This window comes from Acanthamoeba castellanii (genome assembly GCF_000313135.1).
Source record: "Acanthamoeba castellanii str. Neff unplaced genomic scaffold scf7180000084664, whole genome shotgun sequence".
Taxonomy (NCBI): domain Eukaryota; phylum Discosea; order Longamoebia; family Acanthamoebidae; genus Acanthamoeba; species Acanthamoeba castellanii.
In genome coordinates this window covers 192,065-206,813 of record NW_004457466.1, presented here as the reverse complement: position 1 = coordinate 206,813, position 14,749 = coordinate 192,065, and the positions used below count along the sequence as shown (strand labels likewise).

The 14,749-nt window shown below is 59.5% G+C and overlaps 7 protein-coding genes across 7 annotated transcripts; 4 read left to right on the top strand and 3 right to left on the bottom strand.

The window, feature by feature from the left end:
* Window positions 1-94: 94 nt before the first annotated feature.
* On the top strand, window positions 95-2,048 carry ACA1_368970 (metallobeta-lactamase domain containing protein; the record flags this gene model as incomplete). Its single annotated transcript, XM_004340137.1, has 9 exons — window positions 95-227; window positions 416-505; window positions 583-701; window positions 781-1,001; window positions 1,103-1,163; window positions 1,265-1,444; window positions 1,516-1,696; window positions 1,766-1,851; window positions 1,947-2,048. 9 exons carry the CDS (start codon window positions 95-97, stop codon window positions 2,046-2,048), a joined length of 1,173 nt encoding a protein of 390 aa, XP_004340185.1.
* Window positions 2,049-2,193: 145 nt separating this feature from the next.
* Window positions 2,194-2,562, top strand: ACA1_368960 (ribosomal protein L23, putative; the record flags this gene model as incomplete). Its single annotated transcript, XM_004340136.1, has 1 exon — window positions 2,194-2,562. One exon carries the CDS (start codon window positions 2,194-2,196, stop codon window positions 2,560-2,562), a length of 369 nt encoding a protein of 122 aa, XP_004340184.1.
* A 230-nt stretch (window positions 2,563-2,792) lies between these two features.
* ACA1_368950 (methylglyoxal synthase) lies at window positions 2,793-3,913 on the top strand (the record flags this gene model as incomplete). The annotated part of the gene is made up of 4 exons (XM_004340135.1): window positions 2,793-2,891; window positions 2,968-3,357; window positions 3,382-3,516; window positions 3,590-3,913. 4 exons carry the CDS (start codon window positions 2,793-2,795, stop codon window positions 3,911-3,913), a joined length of 948 nt encoding a protein of 315 aa, XP_004340183.1.
* A 207-nt stretch (window positions 3,914-4,120) lies between these two features.
* ACA1_368940 (GPI-anchor transamidase, putative) lies at window positions 4,121-5,793 on the bottom strand (the record flags this gene model as incomplete). The annotated part of the gene is made up of 10 exons (XM_004340134.1): window positions 4,121-4,195; window positions 4,269-4,346; window positions 4,425-4,523; window positions 4,630-4,789; window positions 4,877-5,009; window positions 5,090-5,181; window positions 5,252-5,330; window positions 5,428-5,518; window positions 5,608-5,712; window positions 5,758-5,793. 10 exons carry the CDS (start codon window positions 5,791-5,793, stop codon window positions 4,121-4,123), a joined length of 948 nt encoding a protein of 315 aa, XP_004340182.1.
* A 919-nt stretch (window positions 5,794-6,712) lies between these two features.
* On the top strand, window positions 6,713-7,339 carry ACA1_368930 (uncharacterized protein; the record flags this gene model as incomplete). The annotated part of the gene is made up of 1 exon (XM_004340133.1): window positions 6,713-7,339. The coding sequence occupies one exon, from the start codon at window positions 6,713-6,715 to the stop codon at window positions 7,337-7,339; it is 627 nt and encodes a 208-aa protein (XP_004340181.1).
* A 125-nt stretch (window positions 7,340-7,464) lies between these two features.
* Window positions 7,465-9,962, bottom strand: ACA1_368920 (transporter, major facilitator subfamily protein; the record flags this gene model as incomplete). The annotated part of the gene is made up of 11 exons (XM_004340132.1): window positions 7,465-7,514; window positions 7,598-7,876; window positions 7,972-8,070; window positions 8,135-8,224; window positions 8,307-8,479; window positions 8,582-8,636; window positions 8,876-8,991; window positions 9,060-9,283; window positions 9,384-9,482; window positions 9,557-9,640; window positions 9,729-9,962. The coding sequence occupies 11 exons, from the start codon at window positions 9,960-9,962 to the stop codon at window positions 7,465-7,467; spliced, it is 1,503 nt and encodes a 500-aa protein (XP_004340180.1).
* Window positions 9,963-10,251: 289 nt separating this feature from the next.
* ACA1_368910 (MORN repeatcontaining protein) lies at window positions 10,252-14,583 on the bottom strand (the record flags this gene model as incomplete). Its single annotated transcript, XM_004340131.1, has 15 exons — window positions 10,252-10,575; window positions 10,645-10,942; window positions 11,053-11,255; window positions 11,345-11,530; window positions 11,701-11,974; window positions 12,103-12,170; window positions 12,260-12,378; window positions 12,489-12,546; window positions 12,628-12,696; window positions 12,756-12,853; window positions 12,977-13,127; window positions 13,232-13,365; window positions 13,435-13,507; window positions 13,600-13,687; window positions 13,889-14,583. 15 exons carry the CDS (start codon window positions 14,581-14,583, stop codon window positions 10,252-10,254), a joined length of 2,838 nt encoding a protein of 945 aa, XP_004340179.1.
* Window positions 14,584-14,749: the final 166 nt, after the last annotated feature.

Sequence of the window (14,749 nt, the reverse complement as noted above, 5' to 3'; positions counted from 1 at the left end):
GGTGTGCGTGTGCGTGTGCGGTCGTTTTTGTGCGTTGCGACGGAAAGAAGAAAAGGAGGCAGAAAAACAAGGGTTTTCACATCAACACGGGGAGATGCGACGAGGGCACATCGTGACATGGGGCCTTGCCCCGTGCAAGTACGGAAGGGTGCCGGCAGAACGGTTGCGGCTGCCAACGGCGTCGCCGCCCTTTGGCTGCTCCTCACCCCGACGCTCATTTCACGCTAGTGCGCTCCTCTCCTCATCGCGCTCTGCCTCTCCAAATCGTCCAGCGTCACCGGAGCCTAGCGCCCCTCATCAAGGTACGGCCTGCTTGATGAGGGGATTCGGATTAGATTTTTTCGATATCGTAATTTATAAATTGTTATTTTGTTTTTTAATTTATTTTTCGTTTTAATTTTCTTGCGTTGTACAGAATTCAGGGGTATGGCTGTGGCCTTCCTGGGCACGGGTTCGGGCGTGCCTTCGCTTGAGCGCAATGTCACCTCCATCGCCATCAAGCTCGGTGCGTGCCTGTCATTCTTGTGAGCATAAGCTACTTGGGTCCGGCGCCCGCCTCGGCTGACCGACCACCACACACAGAGAGCCGAACCATAATGGTGGACTGCGGTGAAGCGACGCAGCATCAGTTCATGAAGTGCCCCGGGCTGACGCTCCAGAGCGTGGAGCACATTTTCATCACACACCTCCACGGCGATCACGTACGTGGCCCGCACACACGCCACACGCACCAGCGCGCGACTCACGTTTTGGCGAGGCGTGTCGTGTGTGTCGTGACAGATCATGGGTCTGGGCGGCGTCGTTCACGGGATCTGCTGCGGCCTGGAGAGCGGGCGGATGCAGCCGCTCCACATCTATGGCCCGCCCGGCCTTCGGCGCTATGTTCGAACCCTCCTCGATACCACGCGGCCCACACTCGATCTGCCGTTGTTCATCCACGAGCTCGTGACCGCCGATCCTCGCCTTCAAGCCAAGAACAAGCCCGATGTGCCCAGGCTCAGGTATACAAACATACATAGCATTACTATGCCTCATCGTCGTCATTTCTATGTGGCATTTGGTGGATGTAGTATGTTTATTCATTTATTTGTTCGTGCACCAGAGACACGGACATACCGATGGACGAAGCAACGGGAACGTGGAACGTCTTCTCCGACAAGAAGGTCCGTGGATGATGGTCTGCTGGTGGTGGTGTCACAGACATCTCGTGGTAAAGCAAGTCATTTGACTTTTTTTTTCCAACTGTGCCCACCAACAAACACAGATCAGCATACGAGCAGGGCCGCTGCAGCACAAGGTGCCCTGCTGGGGCTACGTCGTGAAGGAGGCCGACTCGCAGGGCAGCATAGACGTGGATCTGTGCGTCGCCAAGGGCCTGCCTCCCGGACCCCTCTACAAAGAGCTGAAGGCGGGACGCTCCGTCGCCCTCCCCAGCGGCGCCATGGTACGACGCGGATCTCTTTCGCCCGCGCTCGACCGACCGCGACTCACTGATTTCGCGGTGCTGGGCCGCAGTTGCATCCGTCGGAGGTGGTGGGTCCGCCCAAGGTGGGCCGGAAGCTGGTGGTGTTGGGGGACACCTGCGACTCGAGCGGCATCGCGGAGATCGGCCGGGGCGCCGATCTGCTGATCCACGAGTGCACCCTCCCCCGCCGACTCGCCAGCGAAGCCTACAAGCGAGGACACTCAACCGCTGGTACGTAGCCCCCGATCGAGCGCCCACACGAGTTGGGAGCCTCACGCGTCATTATTGATCTCAACGCAGCCATGGCGGGACGATTCGCCAAGAGTCTGCACGCGAAGAAGCTCGTCCTCACCCACTTCAGCGCTCGCACGGCTACTCCCGGTGAGGTGCGTTCCCTGTCTTCCCTTCTTCTTCTTCTTGCGGCGAACGCACCTACCCAGCGACATTGTTTCACATTTCTTTTTCATATCCACCGCGTCAGGAGAGCGTTGAGGACATGGTGAAGGAGGCGGGTCAGGTCTTTGGCGGGCCTGTGGGGTCAGCTCATGACCTCATGTGGTTGGAGGTGCCACCAACAAGATAATCGTTTGCTTGTTTCGTTTTCGTTTTCGCTGCTCGTTTCGTTTCGTGTTTCTTTTTTATTATTTTGGGTTCCGAAAGAAAGAGAAGAACGGGAAAAAACGGAAGAAAAAGAGATCATCTGATTGATAGAATTGGAGGAGGTGAAGATGAGGCGCTTCGAGAAGCTGAACCCGACGAAGTACTGGCTGCCTAATATTCCGCTTACGCTGATGCCTCCGGCACGCAACCTGCCCTCCAACAAGTTCGTGCTGCGCGTGCAGCCCAACATCACCAAGGTCGAGCTTCAAAACTACATCTCGCAGCTCTACGGCGTCTCGGTGACAAAGGTCAACACCATGAACTACGAGGGCAAGCTCAAGCGAGCTCCGCGTCGCGGCAAGTTCTACTCGACTAAGCGCTACAAGAAGGCCATCATCACCACCGACGATTCCATTCGCGCGGACGATTTCCAAGAGGAGGGCCGGCGCGGCGCCGGATTCATCGAGGGCGAGGTTGTGCCCACCAAGCGACGGTGAAATTCCTTCAATCTTTGATAAATCTTCTTCTCCTTTGCCCTTTTCTTCGAGGAGGTCGCCGGCACACGAGTGTGCTTGGCTGGGGCAGTGCGGCAGCTGCTGGGGAAAAAGGAGAGAAAAGCCGAGGGCTCACGCGTGAGGCGCGAGCACAATGTAGGGGCCAACACTCCTGCACCTACCACTCCTGGCCTACCAACAAACTACATCATTTTATTATCAAAAGCCAAGAGATGGAGGTAGCTGCAGGAAAAGGGCTGGTGGTCGGCCTGGTGTGCACACATGAGTTCAGGCGCCGCAGCACCGACCCCTTCACCAGCTTCCTCACCGAGGTGGACCCCTGTAGCTGCTGCTACGTAAGATGGGGAGAGCCAAGTGCTGACAACACGTTTGGGGGGGGGGGCACAGTTACTCGAGTGGGCACAGAGCAGCGGAGCGCAGGTGGTCATGACCGCCAACACGCACGAGTGGGCGCACGGGCTGCGCAAGGCCGCCTCATCGGGGGAGGAGGCCTTGTGGGCGCAGGTGGTGCGGAAGGTGGGCGGCGGGTCGAGCGGGGTGGTGGAGCTCACCTACGAGCTCATCGAGCGCCGCATCGACGCCGTGTTCCACCTGGCTAGCGGCGGCGAGATCAACACCAACCTGCCCATGAAGGTGCTCAAGCGACAGGCCCTGGTCCACGACGTGCTCTACACGGCCTCGCTCGAGGCCGCCTCGTCCCTGGTGCGGCACTGGCGACTGCCGACCGACCCGGCGGCGGGCGGCGGCTGCGCGTCGGAGGGGCTGCTGGACGCGCGGGTGAGCCGGCCGCCCACCAGGCAGGTACCGCTGGCCCGGATGGCGGGCAAGAAGACCATCGCCCTCATCTCCCACGACGGCAAGAAGCTCGACATGTGCCTCCTCGTTGTGGAGCACCTGCGCACGCTACTCACCCAATTCGATCACATCATCTGCACCGTACGCGTACCACCGCACACGCACGCATCACCGCACACGCACGCACCTGAGCTGAGGTTTGGCGTGGGTGTAGGGAACGACGGGCGGCTGGATCACTAAGTTCATCAGGGCGGCGGCGGCGAGTGCCGACTCGGAGACGCTGGCGCCGTATGCCAAGGACCTGGAGCACAAGATCATCTGCTGCGAGAGCGGGCCGCGCGGAGGCGACGTGCAGATCGCACACGCGGTGCTTCGCCAGCTGTGCCACCAGGTCATCTTCCTGATCGACCCCATGGCCGCCCACCCGCACGAGCCCGACATCAGCTTCTTCGAGCAGGTGATCGACGTGCAAGGCGTGCACCTGGCCACGAACCTACAATCGGCGCAGCAGCTCTTGGCCCAGTACGAACGGAGCTGATGTTGATGTTGATGGAATCTGTCGTGTTGAAATCAACCTTTTGGCATCACCGCTTCTCTACATGCGAGCGCTTCGCCTCGTTCGTCGTCTCTCTCTCTCAAAAAAGGCTTCGTCCCTGCCCTCAACAAAACTGCACCGACGACACGACGGTCGAGGCGAGCGCTGCGCCCCAAACGAAGAAGCAAAAGAAGGGGAAAGGGCAGCTGATCACTCGCCCAGCGGGTAGCCTCGCGTGGTGGTCTGCACCGGCAGCACCGACCCGAAGAAGTCCGTCAGCAGCACCTGTGTCCGCCACCATCACCACCGAATCAGCACGTGAAGTGTGATTTGAGAGGCGAGGAGGGCAGTGGTGTACGCTGTCGAGAGGCCGGGAGAAGAGATCTGTTCGGTAGTTGGACTGGGCGCCGAGGTATCGGTAGTTGTCATCGGCGAACTGTGGGGAGTGACCGATACACCGGTCAGCTCTCTCGTCCCCACGAGAGGGAGGGGGAGGGGCGCTGTGTGGCTGTACCAGCTCCTTGAGGTTGTTCTTGGAGTCCTCGGCCACCTTGTTGTGCTCGAAGTACTCGAGAGTGGCGTAGGTGAACCTGTCGATCATCGCCACGCCCAGCTTGTAATCGGTGTGGTGCTGCATCATGGCCCACCATCATAGATGTGAGTTGTGCCCAGCAGCAGCAGCAGGCGACCGCGATCGGTCACGGATGGGCTCACCGCACCGAGTAGGAGTTCTGGCCCCGTGACGAGCTGCCGGCGGCGAGCACGTTGGGCGAGCGGAAGTGTTTGTAGAGGGTGGTGGCCTGGCAGGTGTCCACCACGAACAGGAGCTCGTTGTACCGCCCCTTCTCCCACATCTGCTCGAACGCATCCGCCAGATCTCTGCAGTTACGTTCTCGTGCGCGTGAGTTGGCCACGAAGAAGAAGACGAAGACGAAGACAAGAAAGGGCTACAAAGGAGGGGCGAACCGACTGCAAATCTCCTCAAAGTCCTGGAATTTGAGGAACTCGTCGCCTCCGTGGCCGGTCATGTAGATGAGCACGTTGCTGCGCTCGTCCGTCATCAGTCGCTTGGACCGCGGCACGCCCTCGTGGTGCCGGCCTTCAGAAGGCGTGCGTGAGTGAGTGAGTGAGCGAGTGCATGAGACACAGAGAGGCGCGGATGGTTCGGCGTCAACAAACCTGTGAGCACGCGAATGAAGTTCTCCACGGACACCTCGTAGCCGCGGTAGTCGACCTCGATCTCCGACCCGTACATGTTCAGGTTGTGATTCCTGCCCGAGGGGGGGAGACTGTGAGGAAACGATGGCGCGAGCGCGGTGTGTGGTGTGTGGTGTTTGGTACCGGTTGTTGTAGATGGTGCCGGGGTTGGAGTTGCGCGTGTTGCACGCCATGTCGTCGGCAATCATGAGGATGATCTGACCTGCAACCGCGCCCAACCAAAGTGAGATGACTGCACTGTAGCTTGGGCTGCTCAAGAGTGGAGGAGGTGGGTTGGGGGTGGGTGAGTGGGTGAGTACTGTCGGGAATGCCCAGCCGGCGCACAGTGTGGTACATGCTCAGCACGTTGGCCACGTGTCGGTAGTTGTGCCAAAAGATGGACGTCTCCACCTGTGCACCAGCAGTTGTTTGATTTTTTGTGATTATTTGATACAATGAGAGTAGAGAAGAAAAAGGCGATAGAGGAGAAAGAGACTTACGAGGACGGCCCAGTTGTTGGTGTGTGGCTGGGCGGAGGGGAGACGCCCCGATGAATTGAAGAAGCTGTCTATCTTTGAAACATTGAACTGGGGATCCTCTGCTATCTGCCCTGCCACTTGCGGCAGGCGAACCACCACACACAGCAGCACCTGCAGTGCCACCGCAACAAGCGCCACCCTCTTCATCGTCTCTCTTTCTTTTTTGTTTTCCTTTTCCTTTTCTCTTTCTGCTTAAATATCCTGCGCCTGGTCCCGTGACCCAGTGGAAGATGGTTAGGATATCCTATACTGCACCCCAGGCACTAACGCAGCTGGCGACTGGCGGCACGTGATGTCCCAATCGAACCTCCTCTTCAAATGTAAGTGTTGGCAGACACCCTCTCGTCACCCATCATCAGAGTTACCAACCACCTGTACTGATGGTCGCATACCAAGAGGTGGCGGTGCCGAGAGGGTGCAGCAAACAAGAATGCTGTGAATGCTATTTCTGATCGGGTGTCCATTCTTTAAATTCCAGGTTGCAAGCGATAGTGGTGATCAACCAGGAAACGACTAGTAATCGGTACTGCAAGGTTAGTACACTGCTGCAATTGGGCAAGCCAGCTCTTTATAAAGAGGCGGGTAGTAACCCTTCCTATATATCATCTCTCCGCGACACTCCAGCACTTGTCCTTCCCTCCCTTCACTCTGAAACTCGCGACGCTCACCGACCATCCATCGCTCACCTACCACCATCTTCCATGTCGCACATCCTGACTAGGCCAAGTGAACCTCTGCCACTCTACCTCTGCGGCAGCTTCTCGGCTACTGCCGCTACCCCCAGCCGCGGGATGTGCTCCTCCATCACCCCCAACGTCACTCCTTCAGCAGACAGAGGCAAAGATGCTGCGACTGGCAAGTTCGAGAAGCTGGTCCAGCTGCTCAAGAAGCGAGCAGCCTCCTCGTCCCTCTCGGACAAGCCTGCCCACAGCACGACCGCTCTCAACAAGGTCGCACACCTGTCAGCCCAGGACCGACAACATCTCGTAGCGCTCCACAACCTCCACTCCAACCATCAAACCTCCGAGCCAAGAAGAGCCCCCCGAGCCTGGCCGACACGGACCTCATGCGTCCAAGCTATTGTGGTGAGTCCCACTCCACGGGCTCCTCCAGTACGCAGTTCCGGCGCCACCACTCCTACACCTATGGAGAGGACGAAGACGCCGTGGAGGCCAATGACAGCGCCGCCCCTGCGCAGTCCGGTTCGGCCGTGGCCATTCCTTGGAGAAGCTGCGTCTCTTCCAGCAAGCAACCAGCCACTATCACTCACGACAGCTCGTCGACTTCGTTGTCTTCGACTTCTTCGTCACGCTCGGCCACCAGGGCTCGTTCGGCGTCGGCTCTTCCTACCATCACATCGCTGGCATTCCACGCCGTGTTCGGCGAGCTGGCCGTCAAGTGCTCCTACAGCGAGGACGATGATCTGGAGGGCGACATCGCCCTGGTGCGCCTCGATGAGGACCGGATCGACTTCGACAGGCTCGCGGAACAGCTTGAGTCCTTCTACGGCTTCGCCAAGCGCGGACTGGAAGTTGAGGTGACCTACACGGACAAGGAAGGGGACAAGGTGCGCATCAGGGACACGGAGAGCCTAACCTACGCCTGCCGCGACTGGCGACGGCAGCTGCGCAACCGAAAGAACAATGGCCGCAGCCTGCGTGTGGTGGCCAAGGGCAAGCGGCGACGGCCGTAAGAGCTGTGGCAAAATACAACAAAATCTGTACATTTCGAATCAAAGTTGATACAAACGAAGAAGTTTTACCATCATCTTCATCGCCTGGCTGGCAGCCTTCACCAAGAGGCCGTACTTGTTGACCACTACTGGAATGTGCCATCATCCTCCACCTCCACCAATTCGAGATCGATCTCTGTTGTGGGCCTGGAATGTCAACAATGCACACGACCACCGCACACGCACACGCACACGGAGCACGAAAAGGAGGGACGTCACCGTTGGTGGGCTTTCGCCGGCGGACGGGGTTGCCGACGGTGATGCGGCGCACAAAGAAGGCGCTCAGTGCAAGCAGGAAGCCACAGCTGGCAAACAGGCCCACGTAGCCCAGGTTGGGCAGGTTCAGTGCATGCCCCACCCGCTGGCCGTTGTCGAGCATCACTCCACCGAGGGGGCCGGAGAAGGCGATGGGGAGGGACATGGCCAGGTTCCACACGGCCAGATCAGTCCCGCGCGACTCCTCCGACGGAAGGCATTCGGTGGCCAGCGCAAAGTCCACTGCATTAGGCCGAAAGAACGAAAGCGTGAGAGTGAGCTCACACGCGAAAGAAGAAGGAAAACAAAGGGTGTAGAAATGATGATGGTGATAGTACCGGCGAGGAATGAACCGAGGCCGATGCCCATCACCACGCCGGAGATGACAAGGAAGGTGAACTGCTGCGGCCACACCGAAAGCAGAACGAAGCCCACACCTGCACATTGCACATTTTAACTCTGACTCAGGCTTGCGGGTCGGAGTTAAAAAAGCGACCGTACATGCGAGCGTTTGAAACGCCGACGAGACGTAGACCATCCGCTTCCTCCCGAGTCGATCACCCAGCGCGCCACCGGCGTAGCCGGAGAACACTGGTTGGGGGAGAGGGGGGGGGAGTAGCGAGGTGAGCGGCGATTGGGGAATTCGAGCAGCAGTCTTGGAGGTCCGACTTACCTGCGGTCAGCATAATGGCGCCGGCGAAGATCCCGACGGCGTCGTTGGTATTGGTGAACTCGAGACCGAACAGGCGGTACGGGAGCGGCGAAACGTCGTGAATGAAATAGAAAACAAAGTTGTTGACGAAGCCAAAGCCGAGCTGCGTCACGAAGCGCGTCGCGAAGATCCATCTGCGCAGGTCGAGCGGTCAAAGCGTGTTGATAATTGTTAATTAACAAGGTTCTATTCTATTCTATTTCCCCAACCAGGACAGGGACAAGGCGCAAGCGAACCTGAAGTTGGAGCTGATCAGAAAGGGCTTGATATATCGCGCCAGGAAGCGGAGCGCTGGCCATCGCACACTGGTGTGCCGACTGGTCAGTTTGCTTCGATCGAACGTCACACGCAATGATCGATTGGATTAATACCATTCGTTCTGGTTGTCGGCCGCCGGGGAACTGCTGCAGGCCTTGGGGGTCGGCTTCTCCCTATTGGCAAGCGCGGCCGCCAGGGTACCTATCGAGCGTGTGTGTCGTGTATGTGCGGCTTTAGCTATTTTGCTGCGGCGCAGTGGGGGGCGAACTAACCGATTGTGAGGAGGGAGGAGATGATGATGGCGACCGCGACCGGACCGGTTTGGTCCATGAGGATGGAGCCGCCTGCCAGGCCAAACAGATTTCCGACCATCTGGCCCATGGCCCACCTGAGACACGCAGACGCTCAGCACACGCACCGCATGACCGCACATGCACGACCGCACGCACGACATACCATCCGGAGACGGTGCCCATCTGATGCTTGGGAACGAGGTCGGGGAGGAGCGGCTGGAACGCGGTCTCGGCCACCCCGGCGCAGGTGCGCAGGGCCAAGAGTAGACCGGCGTAGACCACGTAGACGCCGGCGCCGGTCAGACCAGCCGCGCCGTACCAGGTCATCGCCACCGCCAAGAGCGCCAGCCCGGCCGAGCTCACCACCACAAACGGCGTTCGTTTGCCCTGGTCGAACCGCACACGCCACACCACATGCACACGACACGAGATGAGAGGACGTGAGCTCATACGTGTTTGCAACGAACGTTGACGAAGGGTGGCGTACGATGGGGGTGGAGATGTGGTCGGACGCTTGGCCAAATGCCAGACTGATGACCGTGGCTATGACCGTGGCCACCGCCACACTCACACCCAGCGCAGTGCCCTGGAAGCCCAACAACAGAATGGTCAATCCAGGCCCGAGCTCGTCACTTAGCAAGCCAGTAGAGTAGTGCGTACCTTGTTCTCCTTGCCCACCATCTCGAGAGTCTGCAGAGGCAGCAGGATGGCCATGATGAACGCCATCATGGCCGCGTAGCCGAACTGCACGGTGCGGGGCATCAAACCAGTAAGGAGGGCGGGTTTCTTAAAACTAGAAAAAGAAGCAATGTTGTTGTGGTGTGAGCAGTACCTGCCACAGCGCGAGGGTGGCCATGCGCCATTGTGGCACAGGCGCGTCGTCGTGTGGGACCTCGTGCACGGCCTTGTGCTGGTGGTGGGTGTCCACAGCTTCGTCGTCCGAAACGAAGGCGTTGCTATCGGAGGAGGCGAGCAGGCTCGAGTAGACCATGTCGTCCCCAGCATCGTCGTCATCGTCGCTGCCCAGCGAGTAGAGCAAAAAATTAGTATCCTTCTTGGAGGCCATCACGCGTGGGTGTTCGGGTGGCGGAGGAACAGGGAGAAGAAGGTGGCGGAGTCGCCGACTCCTTCGCACGACCTTTCTTTCGTGTGGGGTAGTATGGAAATCGGGCAACCAATCACCACAAAAAGAAAGGGAAAGAAATGGCGTAGCATTAAAAGAAAATAAAATAAATTGAAAAGCTAATAAAAATCACCAGCACAAGATCAGGGCTGGCCAGTGAAAAGAAAAGCAAAACAATCAAAGAATACAAAAGAAATTGGAGCTGAGCGAACAAGTACAAGCACAAGCGCTACTACGTGGCCCTTGTGACGAGCTCGGCGAAGCGCAGGTAGGTCTCCGGCGAGTGACGGACTCGGAGCGTGATCACGAGCGAGGGAGAGTGCGCCCGGATCGCGCCGTGGTTCGTATTTGTGGCTGCCGTGGTGGGCTTGGGTCCAACATTGCTGTCGTCGCTGTTGTTGTTGTTGGCGTCGGCGGCGGCGGGCAGGGGGAGATCGATGTCGAGGCCCATGGTGGTGAGCAGGTCGGTCGTCCACCCGGCGTGTTGGTGCATGAGCTCCACCGTCGGCCGGTCGTCGACTGTCAGCTGCCGCACGTCGGCGGCGAGGTCGCCTATCTGAACGAGAATGTCGACGATGAGGCGCGCGAGAATGCGCCACTTGGGGTCGTGGATGTGGTCGCCCACCGCGTCGCGCAGCCGCTGCTCGACCCAGGCGCGCGGGACCAGCACGCCGGCCGAGTCGCGCACAGACCAGTTGAGGGTGAGGAGGTAGTTGACCGCGGCTTCGAGCTCGGCCAGGCGGTACTTAGCCTCGGCCTCGATGCAGCCGCCGCCGCCATCGCTCCCGCCCGCGTAATGGGCGGCCGGGCCGAAGGACTGCTGCCGTATGAAGTCCGACACGTACTGCAGCTCCGAGAACAGGTTCGGAATATCGGCCTTGAGCACCAGGTAGGTGAAGATCGGGAACTTCTCTTCAGCGCCCCTGTGCCACGGCACACACACACACACACACACACAACCGCCGCACACGCACACGACACGCATGAGGTTTGTTGTTTGCAAAGCGGGGAAGAGTGGGGTGCGGGTACATACATCATGGCGGACATGTCGGTGTTGGGCGAGCGGAAGAGCCAATACTTGCGGACGGCGTCGATGACGGCCTCGGAGACGCTGAGGAGGCGCTGGGCCTTTTCGTAGGGCGGCGTATTGGGCAGCGCGCCCAGCAACTTGATAGCCTCCTTGTAGGGCTGCTTTTGCGACTTGCCCCCTCTCGTGTCCAATGTCGCTTTTCTGTCCTGCTACGCATCGCACTCGTCAGCGCGTGTCGTGCTTAGCGTGTCGTGCCGTGCCGTGTGCCGTGTGTTGAGTGTGGTGGGCTGCATACTGTGTTGGTGTCGGCTTTGTGCGAGCCCAGGAAGGCACGTCCGCGGGCTTGTCGGGTGAGGTCCTCGGCTGGGCTGAAGGGCGATTGCTGGGCGAGCTGAAAGTTCTCTGCAATCCCGAGATCGCGAGTCGTGGCCCGCCCAAGCGACTTCATCTTGATCGACAGCCTCGCGTCCGTCTTCTTGTTCTGTGTGTAACAAAGCGACACAGTCGTAATCCCTGATGTCAGCCCTCTGCCACAACGCTTAGACAGACACACACCGGCAATTGCGGCTGCTCTTCGGCCTACACCAACATCATATGTACGCACCACACACGCCCACCGCACACGTCGCACAGGCGGGAACGATAACGTACGACTCGTCGGTAGAGGGAGAAGATGGAGGAGTGGGTGTAGGTGAGAACGTAGCGACCCACGAACCTCCGCAGCAGGTTACGCTGCTGGGGGCAGTTGTCGGCGAACCGGACCTCCTGGACGAGGTAGTCGATGAAGCTGTTTACGTCCTCCACGGCCGACCGCAGCTGATTGCGCACGGCCTCCTTGGTCTCGTACGACGGCAGCGGCGCATAGCTCCACTTGAAGAACGCCACCCACCGCTCCATGAGCAGCTCGAGCGGATGCTCTTCGTGCCTGTCCATGCATTCCGGTGAGCGACTAAGGAAACACACGGTGGGTGGTTGGTGGGTGGGTGGGTGGTGCGGTACATGAGATGGGGCGCCGATTCGAGGTGAGGCAGGTCGTCCTGGGTCACGGCGAACTGTTCGAGCGCATCGCCCACGAAGAGGACCCACTTCGGATTCGTCGCCCACTGCGACCCAGCCTGGCCCTATAAAAACAGGTACACGCGCGGGGGAGGGAGGTCACTCACCCGCCTAGCTCGGCGGGCCACAGTAGTCAAGCGAATCGAGAGCGGACCTTGGCTGCTGCCCGAGTGTAGAGGGCCTTGAGGACCAGGTCGCCGTTCCATTGCACCCCGTCGAGCGCATCTCCATTGGCGAATCTGAGTTGGCCTTTGCCGCTGGGCTTTCCCTTGTCTGGGTGTGGTAACATGGGATCAGACGAGTGAGTGGGTGAGTGAATGAGAGAGTGAGAGAGTGAGAGAGTGAGAGAGTGAGTGAGTGAGGCCGCAGCGCAAGCCAGGTACCGAATTCGCCCAAGTATTGTGTGCCGTCTGCATGGATCCACAGCCCCAAACCTCGCGGCTAAGACCAGGTGATAGGTTAGGGCGAACGAGGGCCTCCCACCCACCCACAAAGCCGGCAGCCTGGCGTCCGGGTCCGTACCTGGTCATCGCGCCAGTTCCCGAAGAAGCGTTCGCCTTGTCGTCCAATGTACACCCCGAACGCATCACGCTGCACAGAGATGCGCATTAGGTTTGGTTTTGGGTCTGCCCTTGAGGAGGAGCGCGTACTTTGCCCTTCTTCCAGTTGCCAAAGTACCGATCGCCCTGCGCGTATGTCCCGGTGCCGTGCCCATGCTGATACAGCGTGTACGGCGCATGCCGCATGCCTTAGCACACAGGAACGGTGAGTTCGTGTAGCGTCCATGTATGTACACGTGTTTGCGCGCGTGTTGCACTTGTAAGTGCGCGTGCGCGCGTGCGTGCGTGTTGGTCGTGAGTGGTTTGGGCACCTCGGGCAGAAGTGATCACGGCCATCACCTCGCCCACGTAGGAGAGATGGGGACCGCGAAGCAGACCCTCGGGGCACGGCGCGTCCTCCTTCCACTCGCCCTCAAAGTACCACACCCCATTCCCGAACCTAAAGCTGGCTTTGCCCCATCTCTGCCATAGTCGCACACACAGCAGCCATCAACATGATACACGGCACACACGACACAACAACACGTGAGTGTTGGCACTGAGCCAGAGCAGAGGAACTGGCGAACCTGTCCGTTCTTCCACTGGCCCGAGTACAAGTACTGGCCCTGTCGCCAGGTGTAGGTGCCCGTGCCCTCCTTGCGGTCCTCCACCCACTGTCCCTGGTACTTCTCGCCCGACGCGTAGGTCATCGTTCCGAAGCCTGCCAACGGGGCGGTGCGTGAGCAGCAGGAGCTGCGGCCCACTCGCCCACCAGCAGACGAGTGAGTACCGTGTCGCTGGTCCTTCTCCCACTCGCCCTCGTACAGGCCGCCGTCGCCGTACACGAACCGACCTGCGCCGTCCTGGTGAAAGCCATGCCATGGGGGACAAAAGGAGGTTGAGGTCAAATGGTGGCGAGTTGCGGTCAGCTTGGGTTCGCGAAGGAGGCCGGCACCTTGCTGCCCTCGCTGTCGTAGGTGCCGTCGTACTGGCCCTTCCGCGATTCTGACCGCACCTCGCCCTCCGTCCATTCGTCGCGCTGACTATTCGTCTGCGCACACGCACACGACACGACACGACACGCACATCACATGCGATGCACACAAACGAAGAAGCGTCAGCGGCGCGAGTTCATCTGGACAGGTGGTCGAGATAGTAGAGAAGGTGTGGGGAGTAGTGCCTGGCGTCGGGGCAAGCGGAAGGAGGTGGAGAGCGAGATGCGCGTTCCATTGGTGATGAGTGACTTGGACTTGGTGCGCAGCAGGGCCACTCGTCGCCTCTGGGAGGCCGGGCTCTTCTCGCCCGAGACCTCGCGCGACGATGGCGACGATGACGACGGCGGCGATGAGCCCGACCCGCCGGGCGACGACATAGCCGATGCCAGGCTCGTCGCCCCCTGCGCTTTGTCGTGGTGGTGATGGTCGGGTATCGGTACGCCTTCGTCGTCATCATCGAGTTCGAGCTCGACTTCGACGCCTTCTTCGTCCTCACAGGCCAAGCGTGGCATGGAGGGGGACACGAGCGCGCCCGACGTCGAGAGGAGGCTGGGGCCGGCTGCGTGGTGGTGGCTGTTGATGAAGGAGGTCGAAGGCGAGGTAGCCGCTGCTGCATCGCAGCCGTCTTCTTCGCCCGTGGCCCAGCTCGAGCGCGAGGGGGCGAACTTCCATCCGCCACTACTTCCACCATCATCTTCATCCACTTCGAGAAGATTTCGCTCCTCTTCGTCATTCTCTTCGCCGGCGCTTTGGGCCACACGCTGGTCGCCCACAACGTTGGTGGTGAAGCCGGCGTCGACCCAGGCCGAGTGGAGGCGGTGCAGCGACCGCAGCTCCGCCAAGGCCGAATCCATGCGCGCCAGCTTGCGGCTCAGCTTTAACGACTGCTTCTGCTCCACCGCGGGACTGGCCTCGTCCTCCTCCTGACGGGTCGGTCCCTCCATCTGTCCCGTAACCAGACCCTCGGCCTCTGTCGTGTTGTTGTTCTTTTTAGTTTTGTTTTATTGTTGTATTTTGACGGCGAATTTGTTTATTGGGGGAATAAATAAACACTAATAATTTAAATAACTCAACATATAATTGCTGATTGGCGGAATGGCAAGAGCGACA